Raw genomic sequence first — 15,185 nt, 5'->3', positions numbered from 1 at the left:
TGAGGACATCCAACGCGGCTTTCGACAACTGTGGATATTCCAGCGCGACAGAAACCCAGAACTCATCCAGCGTCTTGCCGTCAAATGCCGTCCTCAGGGTTCGATCGGTTGAAAGTTCTATCAGCGCATCTTCCATATCTGACGCCAGATGATTTGCCGTGGTTACATTAATGGTGACCTTGTCCAGTCATATTGGTCGGGAGCGTCTCCTTCAGGGAAATACTTATGAAAGTGATCTGGATAAATCCAGATTAAAAATTATTTTTTCATTGTGCTCACATATTAGATGGGGAAAATTACAGAGGGATTTATGGATATCTACTTTTGTTATCCTGTAAATCAGAATATACTATCAATAGCCTTAAAAAATGATTTTCGCCATGTTTTTTGTAATAAAATGTTATATAAATCAGGCTAGGAATAATATATTTACAAATCCCTCTGTAAATGTCTCCATTATAACTAGGTACAAGACTGGACAGTTTGGTGTATATAGGTGCTACTAAAGTGGAGATTTCGTACTTGGAGTATGAGAGAAAGGTCATTTTGAGAAAACGGGCTTTAAAGATTTATCATCAGCCAATGAGATTGCGCATTCAGCCCTTTTACTTTGGCGATTTGTTGCTGATAAAAAGGAAATGACCATATTTGGATCTGACAGCATTGTACAGTGAAGAGAGAGCTTTCCAGCCGTGCAGACAGAGATCGCGGATCGGCAGGATGATTTACACGCTAACTTTTGTTGAATTTATGCGAAATCTATAAACGCAAACAGACAAAGTGTAATAGAATAAAGACCTAAATGTGTATTTCGGACTTTTTTTCACCATCTCGCATTAACATAAAAAAAAAAAAAAAAAAAAAAGTTTCTGTAAATCATCTCGCGACCCCCCGCTCCCCACTCCGCGACCCCCACTTTGGGAACTACTGGTCTAGCTGACTACGTCTTGTATTATTATTATTATTATTTTTATTTTTATTTTTTCTAAAATCCTGTCAAATGTGCACAAGCTACTAGCTACTACTAAATATTGTAGAAACATAATTTTCTGTAAAGTTGCTTTGGGACTGGGATTGGTGAGGGGCTGAGTGGGAAACCCAATGCTGAAACTTGGCCCTTATTTGTTCTTAGGAAAAAATATATCACAATCTTTATTTAGAAATCACGATTCACGGTTTTATCATGGTTCTTTGTCATGTTGGTTTTACTATTTTGCAAGCTGTCTAATTATTACAGTCAAACTAATTTCCCTTTTTTAAGGTAACAAAAAAAGGATGGCAGATATTTAGGCCAAATAGGGTAAAGATAAAAATCTTTGTTCTTATTTTTAATGACAAAGATACACATTACAACTACACATAATATACAAATAAAACAAACAGTGCTTTACTTTCAGGTACAATAGGTGTATTTAGCAGAGCATTCAAGAAATTGAATGAACAAATATAAAAATTAAATGCTACATAAACTGATTACTCAAGCAACTGTATTCAGAGAAGACATCACGTTTCAGACGAAGACTAAGGAGAGAAGAGCCCAAGAGAGCAGCGAGAGAACGGACCGACTGTTTGGTCTTCTTTAGAGAATGGTTGACAAATAAATGTATTAACCACTCTATCAAGAAGAGAAAACAGTGGAAAATGGTTTTTATTTTAAGTCATTTTCCAATGAAATAGCCTAATTTCTGTACAGTTTATATTTGTAAGTTAAAAATGAAATAAGTTCTGTGAATTTCTTTTTCTAATTTAATTTATTTGAGAGTAATTTTCTTTACATTTTGTATCTTTTGACGTGGAAATAAAAGGATTTTATTTTATTGTCCTGTACATTGTTGCAACTTAGAATTTTTACACAGCATTCTTATTTCAAAAAATAAAATACATTTATTTTAGTCTTGTACATTTATTGTCAGAATATTTACAAATTGTTGCTAACAACCCATATCAGAGGCTACACCTGAAACATTGAACGCTGAACAAAATTGCTCAATTTGTTTTTATTTACTCAGTTTTACTTGTATGGTTACTTAACTGCCTAAAATCAGGTTTGCAAACCTTTCTAAATATGCTCACCATGGTCAAGAGACAATAAACCATTTTAAATAGCACCTTAGTTTTAGTGTTGTAAAAATGCAAGTGTTTACAGAGGTTTCATTTTTTAATTTCAATACTTTGCATTTTTAAAAACTATTCAATTCGAGGACAGTCATGCGGACTTACTGTCGCGCGCACGATCTCTGAAGTGTGGGTATTTGGACGAGGGACATGACATTTCGGACGCATCCTACCTAATTTTAGCGAGGAAAAGACTCTTATTTTGGTCTGGCGGTGTGACGTCATGAGTATGCGCTCCCGCGAATGTGAGTCTGGTGAAGAGAGGTTTGATGCGTTTAGACTGCCGCTAATTCTATAAGAAGAAGAAAGGTGGGTGCTTTCAATCGTTTAAAGTGTTCCTATCAACTAAGTTCGTTTAGAAAATGGTGTTCAAAACGGTGGTTTATGGAGAAACGTGGCATTTTGAAACTCCGAGTCAGCTGAATCAATTTCAAAGTGATCCACTGTTATGAATCGCAGCGTGCTGATGATATGATCTGCTTAAAACGGTATAAAAGCAATAACTAGTTAATATTTTATTGTAATTTGAATTGTTCTTTTTGTGTTTCTGTTTTATTGTAGCGCTTTGGTTTTAAGAAAAGCACATTACAAATCAAATTAATTATCATCATTAACCAGAACAACTAAAACAAACGTGTGTACAAACCAACTGCAAGTGTTTCATGAAAGGTAATATATAAACAGTTGAATACCAGATAAATCATAAACAATTGTGCAACTTGGAAATATATTTTAATCAGGTATTTAAGTCCATTAGCTCTCACTTGGGGCTGCATTTCCCAAAAGTATCAAAAGCCTAAATTGATCATAACTCCATTGGTTTCAATGGGTCTAGGATGTATTTAAGCTTACAATGCTTTTGGGAAAACACAGCCACGGTTGACTTACCAATGTGCTGACAACGTAGGGAGCTGATTGTAGTTAGTTTACATTTATTGCATATATATCACACACACACATACATTCCCTGTTAATTATTCTCATCTTAAACAGGAAAAAGTGTCCAAACAAAATTAAAAACTTGTATCCATGTGACACGTCTATACAGATGGCGTTTATTAAAGAGGAGAGTGAAGACATGAAGATTGTAGAAATATTCAGTCTCAATCATGAAGAAGATACTGTGGAACAAACAAAGATGGCGTTTATTAAAGAGGAGAGTGAAGACATAAAGATTGGAGAAACATTCAGTCTGAAGCACGAAGATATAGAGGAACAAACAGGTTGGTTTTTATTTTCAAAGCTTGAACTCGCTCATTTGAACCTTTTTAAAATGTCCAGCTCTACAGAAATGAATTATATTTAGCAAGAATGTCTCGCACGAGTGTAAAGATGTTTAAATAACATTAGAGAGAAATGTTGTGATCATATGACAAGTAAGTGCAGCTGAGAAGATCCTGCTTTCACACAGGACATTTGTTATTATGACTTCATGCTTTTAAATTGTAACAATAATATGAAATTAGTCTAAAAAAAATAACAATTATGGACATTAGACCCAATATCTGCTTCTAATATTAAAACCGTTATATCTAGAACTTAAATTAGTTTCGTAAACTTATAGACGGTGGGCCGAGGGGAGATTTTGTGTTTTCAAACGATCTGTGGTGAGGGATAACCCAGTTTTTTTAAATATGTAACCGCTACACTTTTCAACAAAGCAAATAAAAATGGTTGCCACTCACATGCTATTTCCATTACTATTATATAAGTAACTTTCTCTAGGTTATTTTACCGACTAATAAAGCAAGCAGCTACGTGTGGGGTCCCACCTGTATGACGTATTTGTTGCCTTCATCCAATAGAGTGCGTGGAAAGTGTCGGTGTTGGTGACGTGTTTGTGAACACATTGGCGTGCTTCGCACAGAGGATTTGAGATTGTACTATTAGGATAAGAACCATTTTACCTAATTTTGCTACATATTAAATTTGGCACAAAATGAAAATCTAGAGGTAACGTTTTCCATTTGTAGTATTTTTATGTAACCACCTTTTGTCATATTTTTGTAATCTTTTATAAATACACCCTTCTGATTCAACACATTTGACAATGGTATTGCTTAAAAACACAACGTCATGAAAAAAGGAGACGGACAATACTTTTTTTTTTTTTTGTACTGTAATTCATCAAATAAAAACTGGTTAAGTCAAGAACCGGTGGCATTGGTTTTCGTATCACGAGTACACTGAACCAAGAAGCGTTTTTGTCAAACGCGTTTTTATTTGAGGAATTACGGTATATTTGAGGGAAGTGGTGGACCCACCATTCCCTTAACAGACATAAATTGGGAGAAATTGATTAAATTAGTGTTTCTGTGGAAAGACCTTGAGGGCAGAGAAGGTATTGCAGAAGAGGCAGTACAGTTATACAAGTCCCAAACCCAGGAACCTTCAAACCAGCTAACGCTGGCTACCACAGCCCTTTCACAAATATCACGGAGATAAAACGAGCACAAAGGAGAAGAGAAAAGGCAGTATCAGTTGAAGAAACTGCAAAGGAAGGTTGGTATTATATTGTATAGACAGGCTGTGCAGTATTATGCTGTGTTCACACCAAACACCAATAGAGTGTCTTGCGCGAATTATTTCAATGTTTAGTCAATGCAAAGGAGCATTTTCGCCATCTGGAGGAAGACGCAAATTCACCCCATTCACATGTCTAGTGCCAACTGAGTGTTTCATGCGTTAAGTGCGAATGGTACTTTTTGTGCATTTAATCGTGTGACGGAAATTCGCGTCTGCCACCCGAGTTGAAAAATTCTAACTCTGGATTCAATTCGCGCCACGTTATACAAACCGGAGCCTGCTAGGAGTCGCTCATTCAACATGGAGGAATGACTGATGTTGTCAGTGAGCAGTCAACCGGAGCTATATGACAAAAGTTCATATTTCTATAGAGACAGCAATTAAAAGGACCTGTATATGTATGTGTGTATGTATATATATCTATGTATGTATGTATATATATCTATGTATGTATGTATATATACATACATATGTATGTATGTATGTGTATATATATGTATGTATATATATATATTTATATATGTGTGTGTGTGTGTGTGTGTGTATGTATGTCAGAAGGTCTAGCCGAGGTGAGGCTGGTTTAAATTTTCAATTTATTGTACTTTAAATTATCATTTATTTCTGTGATGCAAAGCTGAATTTTTAGGATCGTTTTCACATGATCCTTTAGAAATCATTCTAATATGATGATTCACAAGTTGGAAACAGTTCTGCTGCTTAATATTTTTTCATAACATGTGATACTTTTTTAGGTTACTTTGAATAAAAAAGAAAAAAAAGCCATGTATTTAGAATATAAATATTTTGTAACAACAATATACGCTACTGTTCTGTAATTTTGGGGTCAGTAATTTTTTCTTTTAAATAAAATCAATACTTTCCAGTAAGTTTTCCCCTGCTGAAAGTTACAAACTTTTTTTTTTTTTTTTTGTTACATTTTTCTTTAATCAGTAATGTGGGCAAGGGTGCAGAACCTAAATCTATTGTTTTGCACTTTTAGTGGTAAAGGCAGAGGATGGTGAGGCAACTCCAGTTAAAACACAGGCTCTGACATCTGACGCCCGTGATCTGTACACGTCCAAGCGGGCCCCACACCTGCTTCCAGTACAATGCATTATTTGCAAACATGAGAAGTACAAGGTTCAGACACACAGCAGGAAAAGGATAAAAGAAAAGCTAACAAAGTGTGAAACACTCCATGCTGGGAAATTGCTACTCGCTGCTGAAGGGAGAAGGGATGAGTCTCTCCTTCTCCATATCCAAGACAGGGACTTGGTGGCTAGTGAAGCACGGTATCACTTCACTTGCTATAGAGATTATACCCGGTACCTGACCACACACAAAATTGAGAGAACCGAAACAAACATATATGAAAATGGATACAAGCACTTCTGCAAAACAGTTATCGTGGAGAGGTTGTTAAAACAACATGAAGTGCTTCGACTGTCAAAGTTGAATATGCTTTTCAAAAAAACTGTGGAAGAAACCGAGGGAGTGAACATCGCAGCTTATAAGGCACACTTACTAAAGGCAAGACTTCAAAAGTCTCATCCCTTCTTGAAATTCCTGAAGACATCCACAACCTACCTTGTATATGTGGACAATCTGTCAGCTGACGAGATTGTGCATGAAGTTGCCGTCTCCTCTAGTTCCTCCTCATCTGAAGAAAGTGAAGGAGAAATGACAAGTCAAGGAGATATGGAAAAAGACACCATCAACACAGATGATTCTCGGTTGTTATATCATGCAGCAATGACACTTAAAGAAATCATTCAAAAGACATCAAAAAAATACCCAAAGCTTCCATGGCCTCCCACAGGAGGTGACCTCACACTGGAAAATGGCATGAGTGTAGTGCCTCACCAACTTTTTAACTTCATTGCATGGATATCAGGAATGTCCTCACAACCATCAGATGAACGTGTTGATGTCACTTCAGAGGACAGCAGAAAGATAGTGTCCACTTGTCAGGACATTATTAACCTTGCAACCGGTGGCTCATGCCAAACCAGTGCTCACTTGCAGTGGTAGTTCGGCATATGACTGGCTCTGCACAGTTTATAGGGTTGTTAAATGGTCTGGGTCTCTGCTCATTCAATTCCCAGGTCCTTGAGCATGATACTGCCCTAGCTCATCTACAAATGGAGAAAGGGGAAATATACATCCCAGAAAAAATCAGTGCTGAAGTGCTTGTTACTGTTGTCTGGGATGAAAATGACTTTGGAGAGGAGACTCTATTAGGTAAAGGGACAACGCATAACACCAATGGTAAAAAAAACGGTTATACAGCATCCTTACCAGACACATTACCCAGACAGAGAACATGAGAGTGGTCTGTTCATCCTCCTCCACTGAATCTTTCAACAAGAGGAAAGCGGTCTGGTCCACAGAATTTTGCATTGAAGATAGATTTCCAGCATCCACAAAGAAAACGGAGCGATGGACTCCATTGTGTTCAGAGAGCGCCACTCTTCCTGTTTATCCCAAAACCGTCGCACCATAATGACGTAAGCGTGCTCCGGCACGAATGCTGAAACCCTATATGTGAGTGCAGGCCAGAGGGGGAGTGGGGAGGGGGGACAATCGTACTCGGGCCCGGTTCATAGCAACCTTGCCTAGTGTGAGTACACCCTCAAAGTACCTGAGGCCCAGGGCAAAGTCCTTCCTGGATGGACAGGGTTTAATATATTGAAGGAAGACACATTACTACCATCTACACACATGTTGGCTACCTACCAGTGATTGTCGACAGTCGGACTGATCTCCACACTGTCCTCCCCATCCTGAGCTGCTCCATTGCCATTGCTGACAGCTTAGAACAAAAAGTTGTTTTAGTTATGGATCAAGCCATATATGCCGAGGCCCAAGAGATCCTTTGGCAAACAAATTCTTACTCTGAAAGAATTGTAGTGAGAATGGGAGAGTTCCATACAGCAATGGAGTATGATTGACCAAAAAAACCCTAAGCAGTGGAAAAAAATCCTGGCATGTGGCCAAATAAATAATAACCTACGGGAGTATTTCTTCCAACATTGGAGCTCATCTGCAAAGAATTGACAACATAACCGTCGTTGTTGCACATGGAAGCAAGTGAGTGGCATGCAATTAAGATGAATGTGATTTATACTGACTTTGAGATACTGGAACTCAAAGACCTAGAGAAGTCAAGAGGAGTCAGACACCAGAATGATACTGCTTGCAATCAAACACAGCCATGACCTGGTAATCAAGAGCCCAGACACCGATGTCTTTGTGCTTGCTCTAGCTTTCTTCAGCCACATTGATGGCCTCCTCCATTTCCATACAGAGAAACACACACATTACTTACATCGCCAAGATGGGCATGTAGCTTGGTAAAGACAAATGTGATGCCCTTTTAAGTTTGCTTGCCTTTTCTGGATGTGACATAGTGAGCACTCTGCATAAGGTCGGGAAAGCAAAAGCATACAAAAACTAAGTTAAAAAACAGAATACATCACTGTGTTTAGAAAACTAGGAACACGTTTCACCTCATCACCAGAACTATATGATACTTTGGAAGCTTACACATGTGATCTATATGATCAGAAAGACTGCCAAGATGTAAATATTACAAGGGCTATATGTTCTGAGAGAGGCTTGCCTCTAAACAAAGACTCCTTGCATAAATGCATCCAGCGGGCAAGCTATCAGTCTGCAGTACACAGGAGTCTTGAGTGTATGCCCGACATTCCTCCTCATGTAAATCATGGCTGGAAGATGGTAGGAGATTTCTACAGAGTGGACTGGATGAAACTTCCTCCAGCTCCAGAGGCCATATACTGGAACTTGTGCACTGCTTGTGTAAAAAAACAAATTGTGTTAAGGGTAGATGCACATGTAAACTGCATGAGCTGCCATGTACAGACCTCTGTCAGTGTGTAAACTTTGACAATAAGTCACTTGAAGATGTACACGTGGGGAGTGGTGTGTTTGGTACTCCTGCAGAAGTCAATCTGTATGACATGCTTATGTACATTATGTTCTTTGATCGTTATAATCTTGTTTCTTTTACCGGTACTTGCAGTTTATGTTCTTTGATAGTTATCTTATTTACATTAGATATAGTTCTGTCTAACGTTAGAGCTTTTAGCTCTCTGGTTTGAATATTGAACACTGGTTAGAATATTAGAATACTGACCCATTAACGTTATGTCTGATGTAACTGATAATTAAATGTGTTAAACATCAACAGGTTCATGTTCGCCATGAGTTTTTGGCGAATGTTTGCAAAATGCTCTAATTATTAAATGAGGTAATTATTCGCCAACATACAGTGGAGCTGTAGTCTATGTGAGTTGGATGAAGTGTTACCTTTTATATTCTCAATGGTTCTGGCTACTGCTAGTTACCCTACTTAAAACGACACTAACGAGATGCTTACACATGTTTGAACAACAAAGTGAACAAAACAAACATTTTATATAGATATCATAGTGTAATTAAATGAATACTTAAGATGATACGATGATCAATGCGCTGCTGCTGCTAGTGTCTGATAGCTAAATCATCTGTGTAACAGCTGTTCTAAATAAGCTACATCTGATTGGTTAATAATAATCCCATGTCAGTATTTTACCGCGCTATTGGCTCAACTAATATAGTAGGCAATTGCGTGACAGTTTTGCCTGCATATTTATGGGTCGTGCATTATGATTTCGGGGAAAATGTGCAATAAATGGGAACACTTAGTATATCGTTGAGAATAAAACCGTCCCAACTTTACAAATCCAGGATCTCCATCCATGGGGATCATTCATGCAAAAGTAAAGGAGATACGGACCCTAGGCCAATTGTCTAGATCCGATTGCAGCTGTTCTAGAGTCAACAACTCACTAATTCAAATGAACCATTTAGTGCAAGTCTCCAGTGAACTCAATTCACAAGTAATAACCAGGAGATTTTGTGAGCGCGTGCCTGATGCTGCTAAAAGTAAGTTACTAATGTCGAATTTTAGGATTAATTATTGTAACTGAAAATCATATTTAGGTCAAAACTGTAATTTGTTTGTGTACTAAATCTGCTGTAAAGGGTGATCTATTTAAGCCCACTGAAATGCGTGAATACAAACAAACAAAATACACCATGTCACTTCATGTTGCTTTGTTTCTGTGGTACTCACATGCACCATGTCACTTCATGTTGTATTCTCCAACATGTCCCACAGAAAAACTGCTTTTGCATAAAATGCAAAAAGCTCTCTCTGCTTTGCCATCTACAGGTCTAGCGGGACAGATGCTCAATTTGCGTGAGGCGGGACAAAGGGTAAAATTGCTGTATAGTACAATGTAAAGTAGGACAGGTGGTCACTCGCACCAGTTATTCAGCCAATAAAGTGTAGGCCTATGCATTTCAAATATATTTCTAGTACTATATAGATTACAAAGGTATAATTGGCATCCTTATTTCAAACGACCTTACCGGCCGCGACCCGAATATCATTAAAAATATTTTAGGATGACTCGTAACCGCAGGGATCAACCCGCGCATTACTGGCTGTTACTATACAGAGCCATTGTTGGCTGACAAGCTGTGCAAATCCACGTTAATTGTCAGATGCACATTATCGCCAGACATATATTTTAAATTTGAATATAAATTGAATATTTGTAATATTTATGTAGAAAATTCAAGTTTAGTTTTTCAGTCATTTTGACCGACCTAGGATGCATTGATGGTGAGTACATCACAGAATATTTTTTGGGTGAACGAACCCTTAAATGTATTATTATTAGTTTTTTTTTAAGCTGAAATCATGATTTAATATATATATTCCCAAGTTATGTAAGTACTTTAGTTTTCTTATTTTTTAAAGCAACATAATTTAAATTGCATACAGGCCCTGGAAATCAAAATACCACAGATATGCTTATGTTAGAGCTGATAAAACTGATGAGAGGATTTTTTTTTCACAGTTTCTAAGATATTTTTAATTATAAAAATATATTATATTATATATATTATATATTTTCATTTATCTTTCGTTCATTATCTGGCTCAGCTCGGTGTTTATCTTCAGTTCTCTCTTCACAGCAGTTCAGTCAGTGTACTGTTTGAGTAAATGAATTACTCCGGGATATTGGTTTGTTTGAACTCGGCGGGAGTCTCAGCCACATTAAAAAAGTTTACAGCTTAAGTCATTTGTGGATTAATGCATAATGGAGACGCGAACCGTTTCAAACAATTTAGTTTGATTTGGTGAACTGGTTCGTGAAGAACTGGTTAAATTGAGTGATTTGTTCGCGCACCGGATATCACTAAAACTGCAGTGATGTGAACGCGCTCACAACAGACCCGGAAGAGAAGACAATGAATAAAGTCTTAGTTTTTTTAATTTTTGGACCAAATTGTATTTTGGATTCTTCAACAAATTCTAACTGACCCTCTGATGTCACTTGGACTACTTTGATGTTTTTATTACCTCTGGACATGGACAGTATACTGTTCACACAGTTTCAATCGAGGGACAGAAAGCTCTCAGACTAAATCTAAAATATCTTAAATTGTCTCCCGAAAATAAACGGAGGTCTTACGGGTTTGGAACGACATGAGCGTGAGTCATTAATGACATCATTAAAGGGTTAGTTCACCCAAAAATCTGACTTGAAGTAACCTAACAGCAGCAAATGTCTGAAGGATTAGTCAAGTTAAGGCTACTCTCGGCAGATACATGAGCACTGATCGCCAGAAGCTCTGAAATCGGCATTGCAAATTTTCAAATAGGCACTTTATAAACCAACCACAGATTTTAGTTTTAAACAATTACATTCTTGCCTGAAAAACTCCTTTTCGTGACACAAGAACAGTAATATTTAGGAAAATGACGCTGTTTTTGGGCAATGAGGTTAATGGCATTTGTCCTTGTGAAAATATAAAATTATAAAAAATGGTTATAATCTGTTTGCACACTCTGATGTAAAGGATGCCAACACCCATGGACAGCAGAGCGGAATGATTGAAAGACGCTTTTATCCCTTTGTATCACGCAAAAGTGATGATTCTAGTCAACCAATCAATGTTCTGCATTGAGTTTAGCTCCAACCTTCTGGTACCCCAATGGAAGGGTTCCAAATATCTACACTTCCTAAAATCTGCTATTAGATATTGTAAAAATGAATTGCATAATGGTCAGCTTAAACTCTGTAGGACACTGGCCGAACAGGATCAGGTTTGGACACCCTGGTGTAGGATCTAGCATACATGCATTCCATGCTAAGTGTTTTGATGTTAATTGCTTTGTACCATTAAACTGGGGTTGACTTTTATTTGTTTTTTTTTCCAATTTAGACTTAAAGGTGCTGAAAGAGGAGAGGGAAGGACTGAACGAAACAGAAGAGAAAGATCAGTATGAGAATCTTTGTGATTCAATAACTGGAGAAAAATCTTTGTGTTCCTTAAAGTTTGAAAAGACTTCCACACAAAGAACAGATCAAAAGACAGGAAATCAGAGTTATTACACTTGCCTTCAATGTGGAAAGAGTTTTAGTCAAAAAGGAACCCTTAAAAGCCACATGAGAGTTCACACTGGAGAGAAGCCTTTCACATGCTATCTGTGTGGAAAGAGTTTCAGTCACTCTATAAACCTTAAATGCCACATGAAAATTCACACTGGAGAGAAGCCTAATAGATCCCCTCCGTGTGGAAAGAGTTTGAATCAAAGTGGAGAAAACAAGATCATTCACACTACAGAAAGCCATTTTCCCTGCCAACAGTGTGGGAAGAGTTTCGCTTCTAAACAAAGCCTTGAATGCCACAAGAGAACTCACACTGGAGAGAAGCCTTTCACATGCAAACAGTGTGGAAAGAGTTTCAGTTATAAAGCAAACCTTAAAACCCACATGAGAATTCACACTGGAGAGAAACCCTTCACATGCAAACAATGTCGAATAAGTTTCACTCATAAAGTAAGCCTTAAAAGCCACATGAGAGTTCACACCGGAGTGAAACCTTACACATGCAAACAGTGTGGAAAGAGTTTCAGTTATAAAGGAACCCTTAAAACCCACATGAGAGTTCACACTGGAGGGAAGCCTAATAGATCCCCTCAGTGTGAAAAGAATTCGAATCAAAGTGGAGAAAACAAGATCATTCACACTACAGGAAGCCGTTTTCCCTGCCAACAGTGTGGGAAGAGTTTCGCTTCTAAACAAAGCCTTGAATGCCACAAGAGAACTCACACTGGAGAGAAGCCTAATAGATCCCCTCAGTGTGTAAAGAGTTTGAATCAAAGTGGAGAAAACAAGAGAATTTTAACTTGCCAATCGTGTGGAAAGTGTTTCACACATAAAGGAAAATTTGAAAGGCACATGAGAGTTCACACTGGAGAAAAGCCTTACACGTGTAAACAGTGTGGAAAGAGTTTCAGTCTAAATGGAACCCTTAAAAGGCACATGAATGTTCACTATAAAGAGAAGCCTAACAGATCCCCTCAGTGTGAAAAGAGTTCGAATCAAAGTGGAGAAAACAAGATCATTCACACTACAGAAAGCCGTTTTCCCTGCCAACAGTGTGGGAAGAGTTTCGCTTCTAAACAAAGGCTTGAATGCCACAAGAGAACTCACACTGGAGAGAAGCCTTTCACATGCAAACAGTGTGAAAAGAGTTTCAGTCGTAAAGAAACCCTTAAAAGCCACATGAGAACTCACACTGGAGAGAAGCCTTTCACATGCAAACAGTGTGAAAAGAGTTTCAGTTATAAAGCAAACCTTAAAAACCACATGAGAATTCACACTGGAGAGAAACCCTTCCCATGCAAACAATGTGGAAAAAGTTTCAATTATAATGTAAGCCTTAAAACTCACATGATAACTCACACCGGAGAGAAACCTTACACATGCAAACAGTGTGGAAAGAGTTTCAGTCGTAAAGGAACCCTTAAAAGCCACATGAGAGTTCACACTGGAGAGAAGCCTTTCACATGCAAACAGTGTGGAAAGAGTTTCAGTCATAAAGGAAACCTTAAAACCCACATGAGAGTTGACACTGGAGGGAAACCTTTCACATGCAAACAGTTTGGAAAGAGTTTCAGTCAACATAGAAATCTTAAGAGGCACATGAAAGTTAACAATAAAGAGAAGCCTAACAGATCCCTTCAGTGTGAAAAGAGTTTCAATGAAAAGTTATAAAATTGATTCTGATTGGCTGAGCCACATTCTTAGCTGTTGTAAATGAATAATAATTTACAATAAACATACACCTTTTTTTTGTCTGTGTTGTTCTACAACCACAACTGCTTCTGGGTAACTACATTGTTTGGAAAAATAATGTTTATTAATATCATTACATTTCATTAGATTTATTTTGTGAAACCTTGCTCCGTATATGGAGCAAGGTTTTATAAAAAGCAATAAACCCCACGAAGCTATGGTGTACAGTGAATTTATGACCACTAAGTGGGTTTTAGGCACTCCACTGTGCATCATGCTCAACACCCCTAAGCTGTTATAAATTCACTGCAAACCACGTGTTCTTGCGGCTTATTGCTTTACTAAACCTTGACGTCCACAGGCAAATTCACACTTTGGAGAGCCTTTTTACCTGCCAACAGTGTGGAAAGAGTTTCACTCATAAAGGATAACTAAACCGGCACAGGAGAAAAGCCTTACACATGTCCTCAGTGTGGAAAGAGTTTCAGTCAAAAATGATACCTTGAATTTCATATGAGAAGTCATGTTGCAGAGAAGTTTTAACAAAAAAGGTAACCTTAGGTACCACATGAAGATCTACTCCAGACTGACCTGTTTAAATGTCATCAGTGTGGAATGAGTTTTACAGACAAGATAAACCTAGCAATCAGGCAGGGATACTGGATAGAAGCTTAAGTGCCATTACTGATACTCATATCATCAGGTCATCATCTGTTTTATTACTGTTTTTGTATATTCTCTTTTGTATTATATTCTGTTTTATACATGCATTATTATAGAATTTGTAGTTAATTTAACTTCACCTATATACCATGTTTGGTATTAGGGCTGCACGATATTGGAAAAAGATGACATTGCGATATTTTATTTTTCTGCGATATATATTGCGATATCCACACTTACATTCTCATTTTAAATGATTTAAACAGAGTATTATTTAAATTAGAGTAAATTATTTGTTTATAACTTTAGGATATGGTTTGAGTTTTTAACATTAACTAACATGATCTTACCATGAGCAATACTTTTGTTACTATATTTATTAAACTTTGTTTATCTTAGTTTATAAAAACACAGCTGTCGATTGTTTGGCAATGTTACTTCACAGTGCATTAACTATGTTAACAAATACTGTACAACTTTTGATTTCAACAATGAAGGATATAGCCTAAATGTTGAAATTAACAATGTTGTAGAAGTGCAGTTTAGTAATCGTAAATGTTAAATAATGTAGTTAAACAGTTTAATAAATAGAACGTTATTGTAAAGTGTTACAGATTTTTTTTATACACCAATTCAGACATCTCGTGAGTTCAGTGTTGGATAGGTCAGTCGTTTAAACCATTCTTTAAATTTAATCGGTTCAAAGGAATCATTAGT

At 37.3% G+C, this 15,185-nt stretch overlaps 1 protein-coding gene across 4 annotated transcripts; it reads left to right on the top strand.

The window, feature by feature from the left end:
- The first annotated feature begins 2,305 nt into the window (after positions 1 to 2,305).
- On the top strand, positions 2,306 to 14,731 carry LOC113066055 (gastrula zinc finger protein XlCGF57.1-like). Of its 4 annotated transcripts, XM_026237665.1 has the most exons (4): positions 2,317 to 2,424; positions 2,677 to 2,784; positions 3,164 to 3,338; positions 11,947 to 14,731. In XM_026237665.1, the coding sequence occupies exons 3-4, from the start codon at positions 3,164 to 3,166 to the stop codon at positions 13,782 to 13,784; spliced, it is 2,013 nt and encodes a 670-aa protein (XP_026093450.1). In that variant the 5' UTR covers positions 2,317 to 2,424; positions 2,677 to 2,784; the 3' UTR covers positions 13,785 to 14,731. The 4 variants fall into 4 exon arrangements, with proteins under 4 accessions (XP_026093442.1, XP_026093465.1, XP_026093450.1 ...); XM_026237657.1 differs by lacking the exon at positions 2,677 to 2,784 and having other exon boundaries at positions 2,306 to 2,424; XM_026237673.1 differs by lacking the exons at positions 2,317 to 2,424; positions 2,677 to 2,784 and adding an exon at positions 2,448 to 2,603.
- The last annotated feature ends 454 nt before the right edge of the window (positions 14,732 to 15,185 follow it).

The sequence above is a fragment of the Carassius auratus genome, chromosome 4 (assembly GCF_003368295.1).
Source record: "Carassius auratus strain Wakin chromosome 4, ASM336829v1, whole genome shotgun sequence".
Taxonomy (NCBI): Eukaryota; Metazoa; Chordata; class Actinopteri; order Cypriniformes; family Cyprinidae; genus Carassius; species Carassius auratus.
This window is presented reverse-complemented; position numbering and strand designations above follow the sequence as displayed.

Excerpts from the sequence above, each read along its gene's own strand:
- LOC113066055 (XM_026237657.1), top strand. The coding sequence starts at position 3,164 with ATGGCGTTTATTAAAGAGGAGAGTGAAGACATGAAGATTGTAGAAATA. Across the intron at positions 3,339-11,946 it reads AGATATAGAGGAACAAACAG|ACTTAAAGGTGCTGAAAGAG; the intron begins GTTGGTTTTTAT and ends TTTCCAATTTAG.